This window comes from Aspergillus alliaceus (assembly GCF_009176365.1).
Source record: "Aspergillus alliaceus strain CBS 536.65 unplaced genomic scaffold BDW43scaffold_5, whole genome shotgun sequence".
Lineage (NCBI taxonomy): Eukaryota > Fungi > Ascomycota > Eurotiomycetes > Eurotiales > Aspergillaceae > Aspergillus > Aspergillus alliaceus.
The window spans coordinates 160,859-184,395 of record NW_022474688.1 but is presented as its reverse complement, the minus strand read 5'-3'; the positions used below and the strand labels follow the sequence as shown (position 1 = coordinate 184,395).

The 23,537-nt window shown below is 46.9% G+C and overlaps 8 protein-coding genes across 8 annotated transcripts; 3 read left to right on the top strand and 5 right to left on the bottom strand.

Annotated features, from left to right (window-relative positions):
- Window positions 1–781: 781 nt before the first annotated feature.
- Window positions 782–2,129, top strand: BDW43DRAFT_321880 (NmrA/HSCARG family protein; the record flags this gene model as incomplete). Its single annotated transcript, XM_032049434.1, has 5 exons — window positions 782–1,205; window positions 1,312–1,465; window positions 1,518–1,565; window positions 1,638–1,730; window positions 1,783–2,129. The coding sequence occupies exons 1-5, from the start codon at window positions 846–848 to the stop codon at window positions 2,127–2,129; spliced, it is 1,002 nt and encodes a 333-aa protein (XP_031904351.1). The 5' UTR covers window positions 782–845.
- Window positions 2,130–5,020: 2,891 nt separating this feature from the next.
- On the bottom strand, window positions 5,021–6,336 carry BDW43DRAFT_179159 (uncharacterized protein). Its single transcript, XM_032038843.1, has 3 exons — window positions 6,297–6,336; window positions 5,393–6,234; window positions 5,021–5,302 (listed from the first exon to the last, which is right to left on the bottom strand). Exons 1-3 carry the CDS (start codon window positions 6,299–6,301, stop codon window positions 5,211–5,213), a joined length of 939 nt encoding a protein of 312 aa, XP_031904350.1. The 5' UTR covers window positions 6,302–6,336; the 3' UTR covers window positions 5,021–5,210.
- A 1,720-nt stretch (window positions 6,337–8,056) lies between these two features.
- Window positions 8,057–9,934, bottom strand: BDW43DRAFT_297237 (uncharacterized protein; the record flags this gene model as incomplete). Its single annotated transcript, XM_032044347.1, has 5 exons — window positions 8,057–8,161; window positions 8,204–8,244; window positions 8,278–8,751; window positions 8,919–9,377; window positions 9,604–9,934. The coding sequence occupies 5 exons, from the start codon at window positions 9,932–9,934 to the stop codon at window positions 8,057–8,059; spliced, it is 1,410 nt and encodes a 469-aa protein (XP_031904349.1).
- A 287-nt stretch (window positions 9,935–10,221) lies between these two features.
- On the bottom strand, window positions 10,222–11,743 carry BDW43DRAFT_263528 (uncharacterized protein). The gene is made up of 3 exons (XM_032040564.1): window positions 11,523–11,743; window positions 10,950–11,467; window positions 10,222–10,871 (listed from the first exon to the last, which is right to left on the bottom strand). The coding sequence occupies exons 2-3, from the start codon at window positions 11,310–11,312 to the stop codon at window positions 10,410–10,412; spliced, it is 825 nt and encodes a 274-aa protein (XP_031904348.1). The 5' UTR covers window positions 11,313–11,467; window positions 11,523–11,743; the 3' UTR covers window positions 10,222–10,409.
- Window positions 11,744–13,472: 1,729 nt separating this feature from the next.
- Window positions 13,473–14,225, top strand: BDW43DRAFT_263525 (uncharacterized protein). Its single transcript, XM_032040563.1, has one exon. The coding sequence runs from the start codon at window positions 13,821–13,823 to the stop codon at window positions 14,106–14,108; it is 288 nt and encodes a 95-aa protein (XP_031904347.1). The 5' UTR covers window positions 13,473–13,820; the 3' UTR covers window positions 14,109–14,225.
- A 1,533-nt stretch (window positions 14,226–15,758) lies between these two features.
- Window positions 15,759–16,145, bottom strand: BDW43DRAFT_307029 (uncharacterized protein; the record flags this gene model as incomplete). Its single annotated transcript, XM_032046165.1, has 1 exon — window positions 15,759–16,145. One exon carries the CDS (start codon window positions 16,143–16,145, stop codon window positions 15,759–15,761), a length of 387 nt encoding a protein of 128 aa, XP_031904346.1.
- A 2,438-nt stretch (window positions 16,146–18,583) lies between these two features.
- Window positions 18,584–19,853, top strand: BDW43DRAFT_321877 (purine-nucleoside phosphorylase; the record flags this gene model as incomplete). Its single annotated transcript, XM_032049433.1, has 2 exons — window positions 18,584–18,730; window positions 18,786–19,853. 2 exons carry the CDS (start codon window positions 18,584–18,586, stop codon window positions 19,851–19,853), a joined length of 1,215 nt encoding a protein of 404 aa, XP_031904345.1.
- A 1,761-nt stretch (window positions 19,854–21,614) lies between these two features.
- On the bottom strand, window positions 21,615–23,355 carry BDW43DRAFT_321875 (CFEM domain-containing protein; the record flags this gene model as incomplete). Its single annotated transcript, XM_032049432.1, has 8 exons — window positions 21,615–21,972; window positions 22,051–22,118; window positions 22,180–22,562; window positions 22,618–22,688; window positions 22,742–22,778; window positions 22,829–23,013; window positions 23,063–23,204; window positions 23,257–23,355. 8 exons carry the CDS (start codon window positions 23,353–23,355, stop codon window positions 21,662–21,664), a joined length of 1,296 nt encoding a protein of 431 aa, XP_031904344.1. The 3' UTR covers window positions 21,615–21,661.
- Between the last annotated feature and the right edge of the window lie 182 nt (window positions 23,356–23,537).

Here is a 23,537-nt window from a genome sequence, read left to right as displayed (position 1 = left end):
ATGCGCCCTTCCGGTTATATGTCAGCAACCAATATGCAATATGATGCACTCGCCACTTGGATTAAAACAGGGGTGGATATCTCACCAAGATAGACTTACTTCAATCAATATATATTTTGTTTTGTCAGCTCAATCCTCGCAAAGGTCAAAGATTCCAGGACAGCCATCCTTCTGCTAGGTCATGTATGAGCACAGAATACCCTGAACGCACGTCACCGTCCACTTCGCATACAGTGTACCCTTCACTAAGCTTTCCCTGTCCTCTGTGATCGGCATCCTGTGCTGTATATCGTGCATGTTTGTTGCTAGAACATTGTTACAGTCGGTTTAGAGAAAGAAAAGTAAGCGACAGATTCCAAGCACCTTGATCGTACTTCTGCAATGCCCCACTGTTCCGTATTTCCGAGTACTCCAGGCCGTACTCACGCCATTTTTCTTGTCAATAAAATACTACCCTATTGAATGGCCTCAGAACTTTACGGAAATTAACGCAAGGGCAAACACTTGACAACGTAAATGAATCTGCGCCGATCGAGATACTAGGAACAAAAGGAAAGGCTTCATGCTACGCTGGCGGTTTTTTATATATTGACGGAAATACGGCACAAGGGGCATTGTGTCAATCCCCGAAGTTTAGTGCATGGGGTAATATAAGACCCGTACAACCAGACTCTAGGAAGAAGCACTTGTGTGGGATCTTAAGTTATTGTTTAAGATACTCTCTCATTCTTTTTAAACCATTTCCACTCCGTATTGCGATAAACATATCCACACACACACCCATTCTTTCGTTCAACGTTGGAAAAGCCCACGAATATCTGACGTCGACCGTGCCGTAAGCCATAATGACCAGCGGAAATAACGATGTCAAGAGGATCACGGTTCTCGGCGCAACAGGAAACCAAGGCGGCGGCGTTGTACGCGCCCTTCTGGCGAAGACCAATCCATCCTTCCATGTTCGCGCGATCACACGCGATGTTTTTTCTCCTGCGGCCCGGCAGCTTCGAGCCAAATATCAAGATAACGATCGGCTCGAACTAGTCGCTGCTAATGTCTACGACAAAGGAAGCCTGATCAAGGCGTTTAGCGACACGTATGGGTTGTTTGCAGTGACGAATAACCGGATTCCCGGGCAAAAGATTGAAACCGAGCAGGACATGGACCACGAACTGTTGGCTGGGAGGAATATTATCGATGCGGCAAAGGTAGGTTTACTCGCTAGACTCCTTTGTATAGTTGAAAGCCAAGCTTCGCAGGCAGGATGCCAGAAGGAAGGGAGAACTTAAGCTAAATCCTGCGATGAATGCAAAGTCTTGTCATGCGCAGCATGTCATCTTGAGCAGTTTGCCCAACATAACAGAAGCCAGCAAAGGCCGCTATACGAAAGTCTTCCACTTTGACAATAAATCCCAGATCGAGAAATGGGCAAGGAATGAGCTTCCTGCTATGACGGCTTTGTATCCTGGTACGCGGGCAGAAATACTTCTTCAATAAAATATAAATGCTTACTTTACTAGGTTTATTTTACACAAATTTGCAATGGCCCCAGTATTGTCAGCGACAAGGTTAGCTCGACAGCTCTCTTAACTGAGAATTATATTCCGTTTGACACACGGCTAATGGGATTTTTGCTTTAGCAGATGGCACCGTCCGGTTTTGCGCGCCTGTAGATGGGAACAAACAGGCTGATTGGGTTGATCCAAGTTACGACATTGGCGTATACGCTGCAGGTGGGAAGGTCTTATCATTGGTATTAGAGCATTTCGCTAAATGTAAACACAGAGATATTTACCTTAGGCCCCCAAAAAACAGCATCGAAGGCATACCCCGTCGTTGGTCCAAAACTTTCATTTGCCGACTTTGCGAAAATATTTAAAGAAATCGTTCCGCTAAACACCACCTTCGATCCAATAACAATTGGTCAATGGGGGGCAACTGTCGCGGCGACTGTTGGCAAGGGATATGAAGAGGACATAAAACAAATGATGGAATGGATTGCTATAGCCCCAGATGACAAGATCTGCTACGGGACTATGCGTCCACAGGATGATAGATCATACGAAGATCTCGGCGTTAAAGCTAGTACATTCGGGGATTGGGTGAGGAGGTCCGCGTGGAAAGGCCCTTAATCCGTTATTTGTCCACAATATCTAAGATAATGCTATCTGGTCATGTCCACGCCAAACCTAGGCGATGAATCCATCTCAGTGTGCCACTGCATTTTAGCTCCAAATAAACTCTTGTTGTTGAATCACAGGAACAGGTAGCCTTGAATGGCTCCTAAATCTCCGGTCCTTTTATCTTGATCTACCGGTGACAAATACACGGCTGCTTGGTTCCTTAATTGGTTGGGGGTTTCTGTCCCCTTGCAAATGTGAATTTCAATAAACCCTACTTTAATCCACAGATTCCTTGGGCAAGAACAAGATTGAAGTCCCAACAGATTGTACGCAGCGCTGTGGCGCCGGTAACCAGCAATAGTGCCTTGATGCCAGCTTACCTAGTTTTACGTGGCTGGATAAAAGGGGCATTGCTTTGGTCGAGACCGGGCCTTTTTTTCTACAGCTCCTCCCCTCTACTATAGTTGCTTCCAATTATGCCAACGGAAGCGCCACATAATGCAACACGACAAATCCGAACCGGTGACCAATGGCTGTAGAGCCATCTCCAAGGCATAATAGTATCATGCACGTCTCACTTGTAGCACAAACAAAGGCAGCCGATTGCAGATCGGTAGCTGAACAAGCTCCCCATTTGTTCTGTTCTGTTCCGAGAAACATTAAGGCGGGGTGGTAAATCATATAGGGTCATCAACCGGTCGATGCATGCGATCAATCTGGCAAGCCCTTTCCAGTACATAAAAGCAAAAAAGTCCCCTATTGATATATCGACCTTTTCTTGGCAAGCGAACGGTAAAGGCGAAAGCACAAATAATTGCCAGAAAGAATATATATACAACCAATAACTAATTAGTTGGCTTGTAAGACGGATTTTCTTTGCAAGGTGATGATGTGTACCTGATCCTAAACATACATCGGCTCTGGATAGCTGAACAATTACGCCCTACATGTACGAAGCACATAATAAGCGATCAAAATGACACGACAAAAGGTCTTGAGACAGGTTTGATGGGTTTTGGAATACGTTGTTTTTTAAAACTCTTCGCACCGGTACTAAAGAGCCAAACCGTCCGCATACTACAACCAGCTAAGAAATACAAATTCTGTGCAAAGAGCGGGATATACAGCCTACTAGGAAGTGGAATGAAAAGATATGCCTCATTTCTATCGTCCTTCTGGGTGAGGGAGAACCCGACCAATCATACCGGAGTTGTCGATGATGTTTCAGTTCTTCCACAGCCTATCTCATCTTTACTATTCGTCCAGGAAGAGGCATCGACCAAATTACTTTGAGGGACCTGTGGTTGTAAGGACCAGATTTGTTAGGAGCAAGGATATGGCACCTCGTAATTTCTAGCTCCAAACAACGATGGTTTACCGGGCGCAAAGGGAATCTGGGAGGATGAGTACAACAAGGTAAAAAAGTCGATTCTATGAAAGACATATTGAATGATAATGTCAAAATGGCGAGATCGATGGTCAGATCTGACCATGCTAGTGACGGCTTGTCCCTTCCTCACTTCTAAGCAGTTTTTCATTACTTGTTGACGCTGACTAGTATTCGAAAGCATGACAGGAAAACTTGGCCATGTAGACAAAAGGACTCTAAAAGATTTGATTGAAAAACTAGTAAGGAAAGGCGATAAGGGCTATAATGCATCGACAACGGAAAATCTGCTGGGAGGTATCGAGCAGTCTATCACAAACAGTAAAGATACTATCAGTGCAGCCTTCAACTTGTCTGTACGCCTCTATTGCATGGCTAGGAGTCTGCTTCGTCCTCTTACTCGTGATTATATCATAATGCTGGAATGCTCAAAGTGTCGGATCGGGATCACGAAGGTATCAAGCAATATCGAGCAACAGGCTACCAAGCGTTCTGGATTCAAAAATTGATACTGTGATTGCCTTGGTATACCAATCTGATCGATCTTCTCCGCTCTGATGCCTGGGATAACACCGGGGAATTCACACAGTACTAGGGCTTTTTCAAGGACGGAGTTTCGAAGCTTAATCAGTTTTAGAATACCTAGTCCTGAATTGGTCGAAGCTATTGAATCATCCTACAAAATTTGGCAAGGACAGTCATCCCCCTTGGCCACCCTGATCGAGCCATGATCATTCATCAACGAGAAATATGTGGTTTGCATAGACCGCAAGTTTTTAACAAAATAGGAAACTGCAATCAAACAGTGGAGGATACTTAGGAGGTGGTCGATCTGGCGGCTATTTATCGGCATCAAACCCAGGGAGATGCCTTGGCCGGTTTTCTCTCACGACCTGGTGTCGCGAATTATACGAGTTGGGAAACGATCCGAAATATCTCGACGAGGCAATTGATACAGCTAGAAAAGGGCTTGAGGCGGCACCACATACACATTCTAATCGATGTCATCTCTCGCAACTCCTCACCTCCCACCTATACCGGCGATATCAATGCGACAGAACCAAAAGAACCTTAAAAGGGGCAATTCACTCCGTTGAAAGCATCCCTGAGGACTCAACGGAAGACTACATAGTAGTCGATATTTCTACGGCTATTGACACAAAGACCTGCGCGAGGAATTGGGTGCGTATCGAGAGAGCCCGCCGAAGGCCTGGACGCTGTCTCACAGATACTCATCGCACCGCATTGGCCGCTCCCGCTCTCAGATACAAGGTCAAGGGCAGATCGGAAATTGTGCTCGTTGTGATTGAGAGGGCCTTATCATACTTGGAGGCGACTTTAGGAAAGACTACAGTCTTTTGGTTTATATGACTTTATATGACTTTATATGACATGGTGACAGCAATGATATCACAGATATGCAGCTGAAAACATAAGTACTCATAACACCTTTCGATTCCGCCTCAAAATGCGGAAGGAAGGAAGTCAGTTATATCATCCCATTGCTATTCTGTATCTAGCCGGTGATAGCTTACAGAGCCTGAACATAATTTGGGAGGGAATTCATAAGACTAGTAGTAAGGGCACTGTCGACTCCAGCAGCTTGAATCCACTCAAGCACAAGCTCAAGGTTTTGATTGCATTCATTTGGCAACATATCTCCTTTGGTGAGGCCGAAAGCAGTGCTGTTCACCATGACGATTTTATTTTCCTTTCTTGAGCAACCATAGGTACGCAATATCAATAGATCGGCTCCTTCCTGTTCCCGAGAGAATCAGATCCCTATAAGCTTTCCCTATGTTCACAAGAAGAAATATGTGAGCCTCCGTGGTTGATCTAGACTACAAAGGACAATAGTCGGGAGATAGAGGACAACACTACATACCATGATCGCCTAACCTAACCTCTGCTTCATGAAGAGCCTTTCGCCAGGCTTCGGTTCTCGCTACAGCAGGATTTGTCATGGCGGGCGATGAAGTCGAGGGAAAGTCTGCAAATCTACCATCCACCGTCGTTGGAATAGGGACCGGCTGCTTTCCCCAATGTCTCAAGTCTCCGTTCAATGTATTAAGGAGATTTTGCATATATGTCACAATCTTGCTCCGGAGGTCTCTAACGTCCGGCTTCCGGTATTCTCCAGGAGATCTAGTCCAGACGCTCGGCAAGATATTTGAACCGGTCGGCCTGATGATACGTTGATGCTGGGCGTTTTCTTTGAGAAGTTGGGCGTAAAGCTTCCACTTCTTGTCCTTGTATTGCAAGCACACGGTCAGCAAGAGCTGATTTGGATCTACCTCAAGGCCGCCGATATAATCGGTCAAATCAGCAGCCATCACAACTCTGTCAAAGAATGCCGAGCTCATTGGTCGGGAATCATGGTAGACGCGGTAATGGGTGCTGTTATAGTCCGTCACTATAAAGGAGCATCCAGCAAGCTCTGCGGTAAACAGAAAGTCGCCCTCCGTTGCAGTCTTTGGTATGTCAATATAAACAGGACTATCTCCTTGCGTTGAGATTTGCTTGTAGCCGACGAAGTAGGAATGCACAATATAGTTGCCCGCGGAGGGCGCGGTGTGAACCTCATATATTTTGTTGGCTATTTTGACAAGCTTGGCGTAACCAGAAATTGGGGGGATGGCCGTGGACATGAGCTTGTGCGATCCAACTGCATTCTGTTTTAGAAATGCTTCTGCATTGCTCTTAAGTTGCTCAATATCTGGGCTTGGACTGTGACGTTGACTTTTGTTAGCATTCCCATAAATTTGTCAAGTTTCTAGTGTATCATGTACTTCATCTTCGGTGGTAATTTCGGTTGCGAGTTTAACTGATATAAAGCTGTCGCACAGTGCTATTGTCCGATTTAGTGGTTGCCTAATAGCAAGAAACAAGACCTGGATGATGCAGAGAAGACGGGTATTCCGAATGCCCTCATTTTATACCTTTGGGTCTAAGTTGCAACCCTACATCATCCGGATTTTCATGAACAAGGCCCCCGCTATGACCTCAATATGACACGTAACCACATATTATCCTCGCCTGGGAGGACACAGTAATGGTCGTGGCTGAGATCAGATTACATTGTTAGCCTATCAAAACCTGAAGTGAGCAAAAGCACGAAAGTATCATCCACCCGCCATTTTCCCAAGCGAGTCCGAAAATATAGAGTCAATCATGGCCAGCTGAAAGCCTAGCCGAGTCACAACATACCCCGCAGCCGTGGCTAGCTGACGCTCGAAATTGACCTGTAACTGGTAGCTCCTATTACATGAGATCTGCAGCTCCATAAGGCACCCATGCTAGTTGCCTGTCACATATGCAAATCAAACGACAGGATTGGTGCACAGTGCAATTCTTCAGCTCCCATGGGAAGCATAGCGGACCGAACCTATTCTTTACTATTCGTTGTCAACCTGCAGGGTGATCTACGGCCCCGCATACTAGACGGGAAAATCGGTCATTACGAGAAAACGTAGCCGCTACTAGGTCTGAGTGTCGTTACTGGATCAATAATACGTCTGATTTCTTAGACTTCGGATCGCTGCGAACGGTTCGCATGCTGTGTATATTTCGCGTACAGGCAAGGTGGCTATCGTTGTAAGAGCAAGCCATATGTACTGGTATAACTAATTGTCAAAATTAATAAGGCGAGAGACTCAGAAGAGACTTATCCCTTCTGGTATTTTCTGCGGGCTTTATGGGAGAAAAAAGCGCATTTACATACAAGTAGGGTCATCTGAAAGAGGTGGACATGTTCGCTTAAGGGATATATTAAGGCACTATGTGGTGATTATTTTCATTCCAATGATGATTCTTATCCCTACAGCTATCCTACCACTAACACCTAAACACTTGTCGGCCGGATCATCCTTCTGGCCGGCCCAGTCAGGACCGCCAGCCGGAATCCCCAGCCAACAGGATATACATTTACCTAGTCTTAGAGAGTAGATAGAAAAAGCATATCTGAGGAATTCTCTGCTTTTCCCACTGGACCAAAAACAAACGCTGGCTGGCTGAAGGTCTGACCTTGCAACCTCAATATATTCAACAGTATCACATAGCACAGCTCCTTTACTCTGAGGACCACAGGGTTTCCAGGCGTCCTGTGTCAGGTGGCGACGCGTATTTAGAGGATGTTTCACATTACCGAAAAATATATTGCTTTCAAAGAAAGATTGGTTCTTCCTGAGACTCCCTAGAGCCTCCGTGGGCAATGCTCGCTACCGTAGTCCTTCCTCCATTATTGCAGTACAACAGTGGAAGATACAGAAAACCCAGATAACGCTAGTCTCTCATGTATGCGGAAGGCATACATAGGTGGTGCCTTATTGAGGCTTGTAGGCGTTTCGGTGTTACGTGTTTGATGCTCGTGCATGGTGATTGCTGGGCTACTTCTGGCGGCATTGCCTCGCGCTCCGCGCTCACTTGACCGAGAACATTGAAGCTCTGTGTTCTTCCGAAGGCCAGGAGAAGCGAGTAAACCAAGGCTGATAGACCTTCTAAGGGTTAGGTTCGAATGACGCAACAGTAGTGGTTATTGCACGATCCACATTCAGCTGGGCGGCATTACCTCGCCCCAAAGTCTATGAAATCCAGCCGAGCACGCAAAATCTACCCAAGCAAAAGACCTGAGTATACTCGAAAACTGTGTCACACTCTGAATATGCAAGTCGCGACAAAAGCCTTCTGTTAGTTGAACCAGTAGTTGACGCTGCGTCATGCCCTCTGCCCCAATGGCAGCTACCGTTATGCACCACAGTAGCAGCGCATTACAAACATTTTGACTAGCTTGGTGGAGTCTCTGAGTAAGCTGTGGGACAATGGTGGCTCGGAGCATAGCAGACTTGGGAGCCGGGAAAGTGACATGGAGCGCATACAAAAAGGCGGAGAGTCTGCAGGCGTAGTAGATCTCCAGGGACTGGGAATTGTCACCCAATGCGCTGGCGTGACTGGATTCTCTAATAATACACTCAGCCCGATCGTGCTCATCTGGCAAGCCGAATAACTTATGATGCACTTGATTTCGAATATCTGCGATTAGGTCCATGGTAGATACATCGAGGTCTCGATTGCAATACAATTGGACAACTTCTGAGAATTCTCCGAGATGAATGAATACGCCTACAATTTCTTCTTTGACGGGAGGCGTGAGCGATAGCAGATCCTGAAAGCCTGACATGGGTGGTTTCGATGAGACTTGAAAAACCCCTAATGCTGATGGAGGGTTGTATACACGTCCTTGGACATCTACCAGTGGGTATTTTGGTTTCGTCAATGAATGCGCCGCAAACATCAGATCCGCACTACATATCGTGAGATTGCCAGTTAGCAAGGAAAAAGGGATTTAACCTTCGCAGCAAGAGGGGCTAATAGGAGGACCTATATTGAAAGCAGCCAGCCCAGCCCATAGAGACTAATGGAGTGGATCCCTCCAAGCCGACCTAGAAGGGTCTGGATGAAGCCCCAGTGCGTACTATGATACTCCCGACTACCGTAGAAAGATAGATATTGCAAGTCCACGAAAGGAGGAGTGAAGGGACTCGTGTCTCGGGCTACTTTCTCCTTCACGCAGTCATTAACGGCAAGGTATAGGATGCACATTATAACGCCATCCCTCCGCTCTTCATTTTCATAATCGGCCACGTCGCTATATAGAGTCCTCAGTACAAGACCTTTATAGTACAGTTGCTCTTTAGTTTCTAGGACTGGGTCTGAGGAACCGTAGCTGATCCGCAGTATATCCCTATGGTAGGAAGCAGCCCACAAAGTGCTATAGATCAATAACTTGTTCTGGGAGGATTGCAACATCCATGCTTGATAACAATTTCCGGCATAGTCAGACTGTCGGAATGCCGGCCAGATGCAGGTCACAGCTACGAGCCGGTCAGCAGGGATAATGTGAAACCGGCGAGTAGTGTAGCACGCAGGATTTGAGGGTCATAAGCCACTAACCGAAATGCACTAGGCTGTCGACTTGAGCTCCCAGGCTCGCATCTAGTGGGGAAAATGGATCCATTCTTCCATTCACGGCTGACAGGGAGGGAGGGGGATCTCTTCTCTCTTGGTTGGTCCTCAGATCTTCCAGCGAACCCAGCCCACTGCAAGTTCCACAAATAGTAGCTCTATCGCTGGCGACTAGAAATGCTGGACTATTCTTGCGGCTCATTTGAGTTTGGCTGGTACCAACGTCCTGGGATTCTCTACGACATGAACAAAACGCCTTCAATGCGTTATTATTCGGTTGCCCCTGCAGATTCCTGCGTTGTATCAGCCTCTCGCGCTTGGCGGCCTCTTCACGGCGGAAATTGTCTTGCTTCTCCGTTATGCGTCGTTTTATTAGAGCCGACCTTATATTGCGAGACTTTGCGTCCGACCCACTTCCCAACGCAGGGCCATTCACAAAGACGAAATCTTGTTGCTCGGGGCTCATCTTGGTCGCTACTACCTAGGTCCGCTAATGTCATGTGCTGATCTCCAGCGTGTATCTGCAAACCCTCGGTACCAACTTAGCAACCAATCTGGATGGTGGTGAGATGACAGGTTGCCCTAGCTTCAAATCCAGACCAGCTTGGTCCAATAGGGATCCAGCAACACGCTTCCAGTTTGGGACTGGCCGAGACAAAGCTCGGATTTACGGATTAACGGAATTATCAAATTCATGAATACGAGTTCTAGTCATTGCCCCGATATTTTTCCGATCTATTTGCTGCCAGCTCTCGGCAGATGCTGCATAATTAAGCAGTAATGATTCCCGAAGCTTGACAAATGGTGGAGATGCCAATATAAGCTAAACTAAGTCTCCCTGTATATTAGTTAAAGGGAACTGCCATCAAACGGGAACTATCTTTCTAAGGCTCGTTTCTTTCTTTCACGAAATCGTTGTCATCTCAGCATATTAATGTGATTTAAGGACTCTCAGAACGGTCTTTCAAGCAGACAGAATGCGTTGATTCTGCTCCTCTCTCTTCGAAAAGTGCTACCAGCGTCTGCATCACCACCGAACGTCTTAGACTCTGTACGTCTATCTGCGAACAAGAGCCGGATGGTGACGACGACGAAGAACAACTCGCAGCCGGGGATGTTATCCGATGATCTGCGGTCCGTCCATCTTGTTGCGCCATCTCCGACATTACACGCAGGACATCCTTCCACCGTTTTCGCAATATCTCCACCTCATTCTTCAATCGCTCGTTTTCCCCCTCAAGCCTGTTATTCTCGGTCCTTAGCAAGTGGAACAAGTCCGACAAGCGTTTGTTTTCTGTACGAAGCACGTCCATCTTGACTTGAGTTTGTACTCGTTCCTGTTCCCTCCGTTCTCGGAATCGACGCTGGGCTTCACGGTTTTGGGACTGTCGTCGATTGACACCCTAGGAGATCGGAGTTAGCTTTCTGCTACAAGCGAGAGTTGAAATGAATCGTGACTTTTTCAGCACTCCGCTACTAACATTCGATGATCTATACCCGTTGTGGTCGAGATGTTGAGAGTCAGCCCCTACAGAGCACACAACTGCGGAGTCTATTGGATTCATCGTGATGCAGGCCGTTGCGGCTGGCGGGGAAAGGTTTGAATGTGCAGAAATGGGTAATGAATGCAGGAGGGAGGGCGTGTGGCCGGTGACGGATAGGGTTGGGATAAAGCGGATATCGTCTGTCAGCATGGCTTGTGGGTGGTAATTGGCCTCGCGGTTGTCTTGATGGTGATGTTGCATGGTCTCATCCCATTGCAGTACCCCAATATCCGTGTCATATTCGGTGTCTGTTGTCTCTCTCGGGCGCAGATTCATCGATGAGCCTGTCGAAGCATCCATGGTGACAAAGGAACTGAATCTCACGATAAACAACAAGTAATCAGACAAATAAGTCACCGAGATCCCCCGCGCCACTCGGGGAAGCTTCTTGTTAAATACGCCATGTGAAAAACTCTCCACGGTCACGATGGCGAGATTTAAAAGACCCCCCAAAGGTGCGTCAAGCTATCACCACAGCCGGCTTCTCGTCTTGACCACCTTGATTGGCAGACTGATGAGATGAACGACGGCCCGACTCATGGGCTAGCCCTAATCTGGGAGTGACTTGCTGGGTTCTGATTCGACCAGAATTGGGCTAGATCAGATAAGGAGATAGCTGTGATTAAGTTAGCCCTAAAATTAGAGGATGACTCCACTCGCTTGTCTCTGAATAATTTTCTGGTTCTGACAGATATCAAATCTCCAATTTCGATGGGCGGAGAGGCCCACCCACCTACCCATCACTTTTCCCAAGGGACCATTTTCCCGGAACGGAAGTACCAGACACCCTGGCCTATATCTTGCCCTTCTATTAGTGCGGCCCCGGGCCACCGGTGCTTCACGACCAAGTGGATGGGTTTTATCGTCCACTCACCAACATATCGCCAAGCCTATGGCAAGGTTTGCACATGCAGTAAGCAATATCCGAGTTCAGTGTTGGTAATTTAAACGAGCAGTATCACGTAGAGTTTTGGGATTTTATGCCCTCAACACGACATGCGGTAAGACGCACGTGGTCCATGTCGACCCACTCAGCCTGGTATATGAGTTTGTACCACTCTCTTGAGGAAGAAAACATTATGACACTTGCCATGCGAACTTAAAACCCTGACTAAGCACTAAGTCTCGCGTGGGTGCCCGAGTAAATAAGCTCTCCCAACGATAAAGTTGGAAGGTCAAGCCAAAGTAAAAAGGCCTCGAAGTAGCGCATTTTCGAGCCATGGGGAAATGAAAATCAAAAAACGGCCCCCACCTGCGGCCCCCGGGTTCCTGTCATTCGGAAACCTCCCGACGACTCGCTTGAATTTGCAATTTCGAGCGATAGTGCTGCGCGGAACTGTGGACTGACACTAGTTTTAGATCCTTCGGTCCCCAGATGCATGGTTGGATCCAAGATAGAGGTATTATTGCTCTCCTCCAGCTTGTGCTCGAGCTACAGCCCCTGCCAGTTTAGAGTATGCTAGAGCTATGGTAGATGTCTGTTTCAAAAAGACTTTCTGTCCTTCGGCTTGCATTCTGAAGTATATATCTTGGATCTGTAATAGATAGCCTATAAAACTAAAGGACCTACATAGGCATTGAATACATGCACGAGAACCCTAGGGTCAGGATCAGCCTCATGTCACGTTTTTATAGCACAGCGGATTTCCTTGCCTATAGACCAGAGGACACTCCATATCATTCCAATCCACTCTAAGAGAGCGTTCATTGTTTCGTTACCCTAATCTCTACACAATGGTCCCTTGGAAACCCACGAAGATTACGGCAAGAAAATGTGGAGGGTTTAAAAAGACATCGAGCGAAGGAATACAAGAAACCCATTATGCGACTAACCCCAGGGATCAGCAACAGTGGTGGCCCACTGCCTTCCCAGCCCACAATGGCCATTGACTTTCGTTGATTTGACGCTATGCTGAAGAGGAGTGGACCAAGTCCATCAACCGTGGCCCAATCGACTGGATTTAGTCGTCCGTACCACTATGTCCGCGATATTTATAGCAATTTCTTTCGGGCCATCGTACAGATACTGAAAAAAGTTTAAGGTTACACGGGACGGTTGGAATAGATTAGAGAGACTTTTTCAAGTACCTATCTCTATGTGCAGCTGCATATATTGTTCTACTAGTCCCAGCGTGGAAGGTGAGCAGTGTGACCCTGATAGCACGTGTTCTTATTCTATTGTGGCATGAAAATCCCTTATCTCCTCAGTACAGCATCTCGTTTCTCAAGAGGAAAATGGTGGATGTAATCTTGTTTTCCCTGCACTCTAAAGGACTCTCCCTCGATATTCTCCTCTTTTGCATTTGGACTGATCATCACCCTGAATCACTGTGACCGACGCTCATGTCCACCTTCAACCTTTTCATCTCCTCCCTTACTCTCCCCACCAGCATTTCCCTGACCCTTATGGTAAGCTGGAATGACATATCTGCATTGGCTGAAACCTAAAATCTAAGGCTAGATTCCTCATCCCACCCGGCTATAAAAAATTTCATAAATGAGTCATACTTCAGCGAGATTTCTTTATGTGGTGGTCATGATCCAACGGTCTGTGCGCTAATTTCAGACGACGATCAAGCATGAGAGATGGGCGCGATGTAATAGAAACAGGCCATGGGACGGTTTGGAGTTTGATACCCAGCCTAGACTCGTCATGATGTTTCATAAAACCTCCTATGTGGTCTTTTGGACCTACGGCTTTCTCGTGCGAGAGAATCTTGACGGGACCAGGGCTGGGTGAGAGGCCGGCAATCGGAGGCTGCGGGAAGGGAGGAGAGCAGCTATCGCAAAGTTGCAATCCGGTCGGCAATGCTGGGTCAGAGACTATCGACACGTCAAGCAGAAAGGGAGTTGACTGCCGCTAGCGGACTCTATCCCTGCTGTCGTCGCCACATGGATCTGCTATGCAAGGTTATTCCTTCCTCTCGTTATCGTAAGTCCAAGAGTAGCGCTGCTGGAGCCCCCCTGGGCCCTGAAAGAGTATTAACACACAAAGCACCTGATATTACTCATTATCCTGCTTGGAAGCGTACATTGCCCTTTTCAGTGGTATGTTTAGGAGGACTTGCTCAGTTTTGGTACACTTTTCCATGGTGAGTGAGATTTCAGACCACCTTTGTTCGTGGAGCTGCCATTTTCGCCATTTTCCCGATAACTGTCAAAGGGAGAAATATAAGAAGAATAAGAAGAAAAAGAAGGGGACGCAGAGGGGTCTCAACTTCGCTGCTAAATTCGCAACCGAATTTGCAAGCAGGGTAAAAAGTGAGCAACTATTTTGCAAGGACACTTGTCAGCCTCATAGGTCAGGCCATACAACCTGCACTGCTTGGCACTAGGGACTTTCAACTCCAAGTACCGCCTGACCGTTGATGCCACTGTGTTATCGGCTTGGATTCTTAAGATCTGTCCTAGCCTTATCATTTTCCTGAAAGAATTGGTGTATTGCACAATGTTGTCGGCGTTCTGTATCGTATGGAGGCAAATGGTGGTCTGTCAGTGGTGGGGTTATCTAGACATAGACCCGAGCAAACAGTGAAATACTACTCTGGTACGAATTGCATCCGTCTCCATGACCATGAACTGGACGTCCCTCACGATCCCAAACATCCATCTTCAGGTCCTCAACGGTCCTGTTCAAAGAGATAAAGTTCAGGCTCTAGAGATTTGACCTGCGTAGTGCCTCCGTCTTGTTGTTAAAAGTAAGAGCTGCAAAGGAAAAGTTGCTGGTCGTCCATAGAGGATCCTACCGCGACTTTGTATGGATATTTTGGTGATGGGATCATAATTGTGCATGTGGATTCGAGACCGTCATTTATGGGCTTGATGCAGTCTTCGTGCAATACGACTCATCGAACATGTATAAAAGTGGGCTGTACGGGAGACAAATAGGCTTGTAGGGTCCCGAAATTCCTTCTGGCGAACATTTCTAACGCTAGTTGACCGATGGTTGTAGCTCATTATATACTTGTCTGCGTCCAACGTGGCTGGACTTCGGAGCTTGGAGTGTCGAGGCACTGCTCTGTCCCTTCGGTCTGGCCCAAGTAAGTTATATGGAGCACCGAGATAGCTGCAAGAGTTGAGGTGGATGGAATGTCATCATCTTTGTTGGAATCATGGTATGCTTGAACGTATAATATGCTTTGGCTCCATGGTGATGTTGAGCCTTGAGGATACCGTTCGCCTGGGCTTGGTGGAGGGGAAGAACAAAACGTGGGTGAGGAAAGAGGAGGATAAAGACGGAGTAGAAAAGCAAGAAGGATACATGTACAGGGAGGATCCCACATTTACAGACGAGGAAACGGCATGAGCAATTCGTGAATCCCTCAGTGAAAAGGGAATAGACCAGTGCAATGTATGAATGGTTTCTGTGACACTTTGAAAAGTCTTTGACATAGAGAGCTAAAAAATAAAAAATAAAAAAAACTAAAAAAATAAAAAAGGTGGAGCTCTGTATTAGAAATCACTCATACGAATAGCGGCTTATGGAATATTTTTTCTTGTCGCACCCAGCCAATGATTTAAATAATGTATACATAAGGGGATACCATGGAATATTTATTGCTTTGTCGTATCATCACCCAGAAGCACACCAAATGATTCATTAGGTAAGAGAAAATAAGGCTCATGAGAAACAAGATCAGGCTTATACTAAGAATTATAAATTCATACAAGGTTCATCAATGAATTAAAAGCCATAAGCTCAGTAAGAGGAGCTATGAAACAAAGCTGGGCCCGCTATATCGCGCTTCACAGCAATGTCTCGGTATGCGCCACAATCCTCCATTCCCCATCCGATCCTTGACTCCATGTTGTGGATCCAGTGGCACGATACTCTTCCTTTCCCCTCGAGGCGTTGATATTATAGGTCACGGTTCCCGCCATGAGATCGATGATGATGACTCGGACATCCTTCAGCTCAAACGCATCAAAGTGATGGAAGGGGGGTTTCAGCGTTTGTGTGAGAGACGGTTCTCCATCCAGGGTAAGGATTGGTGTTTTGGGGAATAGCATATTGGCTTCGGGGTTGGATAACTTCTCGATTTCGGGGCCTGGATCGGCGGAGGTGAGAGCAGTCCAAAGACTACGCTCTTTGATGAGGAGATCATCGCGGATCCGGTCATGGATTGGAGGCATTATTGCTAGACCTAGTTTTTGTATGAGCTCTGATCGTTCCGACTTGGATCATCGTGTTATCGCATACCTGAATGATGTTATCTCCTATTATTCTGTCGACTTTGGAGAGGATGATGATACAGGTGCTGTTCTCTCACACCGCCTCGAGTGTTGATAACCCTACTGTCGTAATGTCTCTAGAATTGTACCTAGGGATATACCTCCTACTCTGAGAAGCAAATTGTAAATAAAAACTAGGTTGGAAGAGGTCCATGGGTGTTATATCTTCTCAACCCTTGGAAGACCATCTGATATGACGTCATCCGCCTGTTCGCCGACATGACGTGTGTCATCAAGATCGACATCCAGCCAGGCATGTCATTGCTTACTATAATAAGGTCACCCGAGTTCAAGTGGCTTCCTTGGCTTGTCCTACTCTACTGCGTATGCTGATAATTATCTATGGTTATCTGAAATTAGGCCGTGGATCCTGAACCGACCGGGGCCCCCATGCAGGCATTCCCCCAGATCGATATCGCTTGGATCAGATATACTGTCTTAGCGTCGAGCTAGACTCTAACTTACAGTATTTGCAGCATGAATGCGATAACTGTTAAATACCATTGACATTGAAGAATAAATTAGCGGTGTGCACCTACTCAAAAGAACATTCCCGTCATGTACGGAATAACCACAACTCGAGTGACAGCAAGTGCATAAGCCATATACAAGGCTATTAGGTATAGGTCATGATCGTAACCACCTCCAATGCTCTCTATTCATTGCCAAGCATGTGTAGCGGACGGAGCGTCAGATAATACACTAGCCAGTAGTCATATCGATCGCTGATATGGCGACAGTTACACTTGCCTGGAGTGATGATTCTACGGAAATCTAATTCCGACGAAATATGGTCAATTGATGACTGCAGAGCACGGAACTCTGGCTATAGTTCAGACACCTTGCTATATACTTACGACTCAATGCACGTCGCATGCCCCATGATTGCGTGGACGTCATAGACAATTGACACCGACGACATCGATTTCGATCCTGGTCTGAATGAAATTTCTTCAGGCTAATTCTATATTGATTTTTAATAAATTGAAGCACAGACTTTAGAGATTCAGAGACCTCATATTTTGATTTTAGGGGTTGCGCTAAATGGTATTTTGTATTAGAGCGTATCAGTTGACAGATGTATCCCATATTTTGACCCTTTTTCATATGAATAAGAACTTAATGTAGAGACTCAAAAGGCTTTTGACCTGACCTGATAGGTATCCGAGATATCTGCCTTTTTGAATTGGCAGTATGACAAGTAGAACATATATCATTCAAATCATATAACCGTTCGGATGAACCACAATAACTCTCGTTCATGAGACAAGAATGTGCCGTCTCATTAGAGATTGGTATTAAATCACCTATCGAATGTTTCCTTTTACTTTGAGAATCGGTCCGCCAACGGCATTTGGCGGGTAGTGATGTTGTATTAATATAGCTGGAGCGTCTACGACAGCCTAAGGGATAAGTTAACAGGGCTGGCCTATTCACTAAATCGCGTTCCCTAAACCTCTGGCTGGGCTTATTTTAAGATCGAGTTGCCGAATATACTCCGAGATAAACATTGGAAATGAATGCGCAATAAGATAGAGCCGTCAACCAAGCTTCGCGTAAAATTCTTATCTTTGAGGTAGGTGGCAATATACTTTCCCGATCAGTACATAATGCACTTTATTTCTACGCCGTGGACCGTTAGAAGGTTTAGTATTACTGCAAGACTGAAACAAGTAGTCCATCTGTCACTTATGAAGCCTGCACAGGAATTGGTAACCGTGTCTCTAGGTATTGAGCCCTATGGAGACCTGTCTATCCGCGCCTGCTGAAGAATTTTCTCGAAATTCGTGTTAATGTGGGTCAGGCATACACTCAAAAGTAACCCTATATACTTCCTCATTTCTTTTACGTTTGATTTGCCCTATCGAGGAAACCGAAAATCGCTTCATGTTACTCTACAATCCAGCACAGACATATCCGATATGTTCTCTGTTCTAAGCGGTGAAGATGCGTTATATTTTACAAATTCATTGATGATAGTGGGGGGAAGTCAATATATTGAAGCAATGAAGTAACGTCATTTCCGTGGGAATTGGCGAGCTGAACACTGATAAAGGACCAATATTTAGAGATGCCATTGGCTTATGGCCACGATTTTACAAACCAATCCCCACTACGAACGCTGATCCTTCCCGATAAAGATATACTGATATGATAGTTTATCTTCCTCGGAACCGATCGGCGGTCGCCGATGGATACAGGGAAGGAAAAAAAATAAGAAAAGAGAAAAAAAAAGTGCTACGCGGGAGGAGAGAGAGAAAGCGTGGGTATAAAGCTAATCCCCGCCCAATTGCGTGAGACCAATAACCCCAGCAAAGATTCTGCAAAGCACAGGCACCATGCAGCTCGTCAAGTCCCTCACTACCAGCTTACTCCTTGCTAGCAGCTGCCTGGCAGCTGCAAGCCCTGCCACCTGGCAACGTTCTCAGGTTGGAGCCAAGCACCACCCAAAGAAGGCTGCTCCTAAGGTGTTCATTGTGTCCATGGTATGCCCCCCTCATTGGAGGAGAGCGTGAACAGATAGCCCTAATAGCTCCCTAGTTTGAACCGGAAGCCGCTGCTTGGTGGGGAATTCCTGAATTCAATCTTCTGGCTCACAACATCACCATACCCGGTGCCTCGCCCGTCTTCCCTGACGTTCACTGTACTGCCGATTACAGCGTGTGTCAGCTCATCACCGGGGAGGGAGAGATCAACGCCGCTATCACGGTCTCCTCCATTGCCCTGTCTCCCTTCTTCGATCTCACCCACACCTACTTCCTCATCGCCGGTATCGCCGGTGTCAACCCCAAGGTCGCCACGCTCGGCAGCGTAACCTTCGCCCGGTATGCCATCCAAGTTGCCCTGCAATACGAGATCGATCTCCGCGAGCTCCCCGACAACTTCACAACCAGCTACTTCCCCCAGGGCTCCTACGCCCCCAATCAATACCCAACTAGCATCTACGGCACGGAAGTCTTCGAAGTGAACGCCGAGCTGCGCACCCTGGCTGCCTCCTTCGCTAAGAAGGCCAACCTCAGCGACTCCGAAGCCGCCCAGTCCTACCGCAGCAAGTACACAGCCGAAGGCTACGAAGCCGCCACCAAGGCGCCCTCCGTTCTCGAGTGCGATGTCGCGACCACAGATGTGTACTACAGCGGCAAGCTGCTCAGCGAGACCTTCGACAACACCACCGAGCTCTGGACCAACGGCACAGGTAAATATTGCACCTCCGCCCAGGAAGACAACGCAACCCTGCAAGCTCTCCTGCGCACCTCCGCCCGCAACCTGACCGACTTCTCCCGCATCATCGTCATGCGCACCGCCTCCAACTTCGACCAGCCTCACACGAACCAAACCGCCCTCCAACACCTCCGCTACTCTGACGCCGGCGGCTTCCAGCCCTCCATCGACAACCTCTATAACGCCGGTATCGAGGTCGTGAACGGCATCCTCAACGCCTGGAACTCCACCTTCGCCGCCGGTGTCAAGCCCTCCAACTACATTGGCGACATCTTCGGTACCCTCGGCGGTACCCCTGATTTCGGTCCCGGTGCTGCCCAGGCCCTCGAGGGCGCGGGCGCGATCACCAAGAGAGGCCTCGTTCGCAGGGGCGTGCGCTTCGCTTAAGCCAGTGGCAGCGTCATGTCTGTACGATATGAATTTACGTTAGCAATGTTTGCCTTTGTTGGCGCGAGGCTTTTCTCCTCAGTCGCATATCACATAAGACGAATGTATAATAGATGATGACTCGATCCGAGTTCAAGATCACGCTCACTCACATGAAAGAATAGAGAACAATAGAAAATAATTCATTCCGAATTGCATGTTATACTTTGAACCGAGTACAGGGAAAGTAGATCCCGATACAAGCCAGCGCACGGTTCAGGATTCATCTCTATACGCTCGTACTGAACCCTTGACTTGCTCCCTATTAGAACACTGCTATAGTCAGGGCCCTGGGTCCTCTCCTGTTCAAACGTTCATATGGAGTAGACGTGCCGCCTTTCTCAACATTATCCCACGCGATATCAGCGTCAGTTATGCGAAAACCTCGGCCCAGATATTGATCACTAACCGATACCGAGGTGAATCATTGGATTACGATAACCACGTAATTTAATTTCCGATTGGATAAAGAAATACGGAGTATATTCCAGGGATTGAAATTAACTGCACGTCAACCTTTTCAAATCAAAATTTAAATTAAACAAAGGGGAAAAGAGAGAGAAGTGTAACATGTCATCCAAAGATAGCCCCCAATTAATTAATTCCCAATAGAACCCAATTTCAACTTCACCGACCAAAACACGATACTCTAAACTATTTCCTCTAGAAACATAAAATCACTCAAAGGAAAAGAAAAGACAAGAAAAGAAAAAACTTGCGGTCAAGTGCTGCACGCATCCCATGGTTATCCTCCGTTTCAAAAGGGGAAACCAAGCAGGGATCTACAAGCCGATCACACGAGTCTAGAAACCTGCGGCCATCCGGTCTTCCCCGTCCGAAGTGTCCGAGGTAAATCGGTACGTAGGAGAGAAGAACGGGTTCTAGGGTCTGGGAGAACAGACAAGAAGAGCCTATGGAGTGTTGATCTTTACGCTAGATTGATTTTTATTAGGGTGGTTCCGTGGTACACTCGTACCCTATGGCTTAGAGAGGTTAAGATGGGTAAAATAAGCCCCGGCGAGTGTAACATTGTATATTGGCAATGTCTACGACTATTGAAGGTGAGGTAAAATAAAAATAAAGATAAGATGGAGAATGAAGAAATTTGATTTCTCCAATTCCCAGAGCCTTGGTTGCCAAGGGGAAACTAAAATCTAAACATCACTAGTTCCGAAAGAAAGATAGCTTGGCACTGGGCCATTTTATTTTTACTATTTTAAAAAGGGTCTAATTTGCTGAAGACCTTTTAGTACATTTCGTGCTTTTTCCGTGGACACTTGACGGGGAGGTTCTTTGCCGAAGCGAGGTTAGGTCCCACATACTAACCACAACTACTGCAGCTTCTAGGGTTCTTCTAGGGAGTAGGCAAGTGGGTTTTCCGTCTTGATTCTTTGTTGTTCAACGCCTTTGTTGATTTGATTTCCCTTTGTAGGGGGTGTTGTCCCCTTTGTGAGTGGCGTTATCTAAGTCCAGAGTTCCCGGACGCTGACGGAGAAAAGGTCAGGACGGTCTATTGTCTGACTTTCTGACAAACGGCATCAGACGATGTTCATTGGGGTAGAATTGCCCTTCTGGACGTGGTGGCATTAGTTCGTTCGTATACAGTGGGACCTCCCAAGAAGCTTCTTTGTCCCAAAATGATAATAATGCATGAATGGATAGTAGAGTAGACAAAAGAAAAGACGGAAAAAGAGAACAAAAAAGATGTGCACAAACAAGCAAGGAAAACTCCCCAAATTTAATTTCGGGCTAGACCGAATTCTCTCCGCTCAAGCACGCTCCTGTGGCTCCATTTCGACCAGTTGCACGAAACTGTGTCTCTGAGGCCTCTTGTTCGCCGTGTAGTCGACCGTGTAAGAAACGGTCTTGTTGATGTGACTTTTGCTGAGTGCTTGGTTGGAGGCGAAGGTGGCTCTGGCGTTGGGCGTGTTTCTGTTTTCGTAGTATGACTGGTTGCTGCTGTTGCCTAGCATCTTGGGGAAGAGGTGGACCATCATGGCGCGAAATGTCGGGAGACAGGCACACATGATCGTGATTTGGGTTTCGAGGACCGACCAGTGCACGATCGGTTGAAGTTGGACTAGAGTTGTCGGTTAGTATTTGTATAGAGAGATTTGGGAATGTGGTGTCCCGGGGTGTCCCGTGGCAATGTACGTACCTGTAGGGTTTGTATTCCAGCGGTTGAAGTAAAAGACAATCACTCGGATGATCGCAACGGCTGTTAACCTATCCGTTGTTTATCCTGATTAGTATGTAACTTGGTCAAGGGGAAATCATCGAGACTAACACTAGGCCCATTGCAAACATAACGCTCACACCGACCTTCTTGCGCGCAGAAAGGTTCAGTTTAATAACCTCGTAGACGGGCATGAGCACCATGACTGCATCCACGCCGATATTGACGAAGGCGTTCACAAAGGTTACCATAATAAAATCAACACACCTCCCTTTCTCGCCTGTTTCCCATTGATCCCATGCCAAGTGGACTGGGATACATCGAAGGCAATCAGTAAGCACCCAGGTGACCGCAATCGCCGCATTCAAGCCAATGATTATGAACGTTGTATAGCGGAACATTGGCGACTGGAAGATTCTCAATAAGAAAAGACACACGGAGATTTTCGCCAGCGAGATTTCTGTCTTGTACATCACGACAAACGCAAAGAAATACTATAGGCGAATAAGTCAAGGAGTCGGGTTATATGAGAAGCAGCCAGAAACAAACCTTGAGCACTATCGTTATGTCATCCATTGGGCTAATATCCCAGAGGTTTTGCCCGAATCCATGGTGAATCACTAAGCATGACAGTTAGTCACGAGTTTCTGGATACACGATGGTCGGCCCTTACTTGCTGCATTCGTGCCGAATATAGCTACTGCCAGGATCTGCAATGCGTCTTAGTGAAAGAGCTGACCGTACATGAGGGCAGTCTCACATAAGCTACGATAATAGTGAAATCGTCTGCGCCCCAGCCACCGCCAAGTCCCATGAATTTAGCAATCATTCGGTTGGCGAAAAGGATTGTTGAGAGAATAAGAGGAACTAGTGTGGCAGCTTCTATCTCCGGGCGTCCTCTATGGGTAGGTATGCCGCATTGGCGATTGCTAAGCCGTTTGGTGACTGCAAACTGTTAGACCAGGAAGGGATCCAAATAACTCGGAAGACGTACGGAGTGTCTGCCTTCCATTACAACTTGTTGAAACACAGATGGTCATATCATTTTGGAATGTGTTGTCGTCGCAGAGGCATGATGTATCGGTAGATGCGCAAGTTGTCGAGTTATTAGCAAGCACCTGCTTCTGGCATGTAATCTGCCGGGCTATCAGCAACAATACCCTAGCATCTGACAATGCCGCCGCATACCGCACACTGAGGTAAAGTCTGTTCTGAATCTGTCTCTGCAGCCACAGCCCCGACTGCCAGACTCACTGAGCCTAGAATCAGGAACCGACGCAACAACATTATAACCAGTGTTTTCCCCCGGAAAGGTGGTGGCAAGAGCCAAAAAGAGAAAAATCAAGGTCATTCTCTTTAGAACGGATCTCTGTGGAGGGCACTGCTGTCTAATATGGAGGCCAGAACGAAGTTCCAATTGGAACGCTTTGATGTCGTGATCCACTCGGCATGTGCAATGATGCTCCACG

Bases quoted from the DNA above. Each gene is read 5' to 3' on its own strand.
- BDW43DRAFT_263528 (XM_032040564.1), bottom strand. From the start codon at position 11,312: ATGGATGCTTCGACAGGCTCATCGATGAATCTGCGCCCGAGAGAGACA. The intron at 10,872-10,949 runs GTTAGTAGCGGA...CCGATCTCCTAG, and splicing joins ACGGGTATAGATCATCGAAT to GGTGTCAATCGACGACAGTC.
- BDW43DRAFT_179159 (XM_032038843.1), bottom strand. The intron at 5,303-5,392 runs GTATGTAGTGTT...TTGTGAACATAG, and splicing joins GGTTAGGTTAGGCGATCATG to GGAAAGCTTATAGGGATCTG.
- BDW43DRAFT_263525 (XM_032040563.1), top strand. From the start codon at position 13,821: ATGCTGGGTCAGAGACTATCGACACGTCAAGCAGAAAGGGAGTTGACT.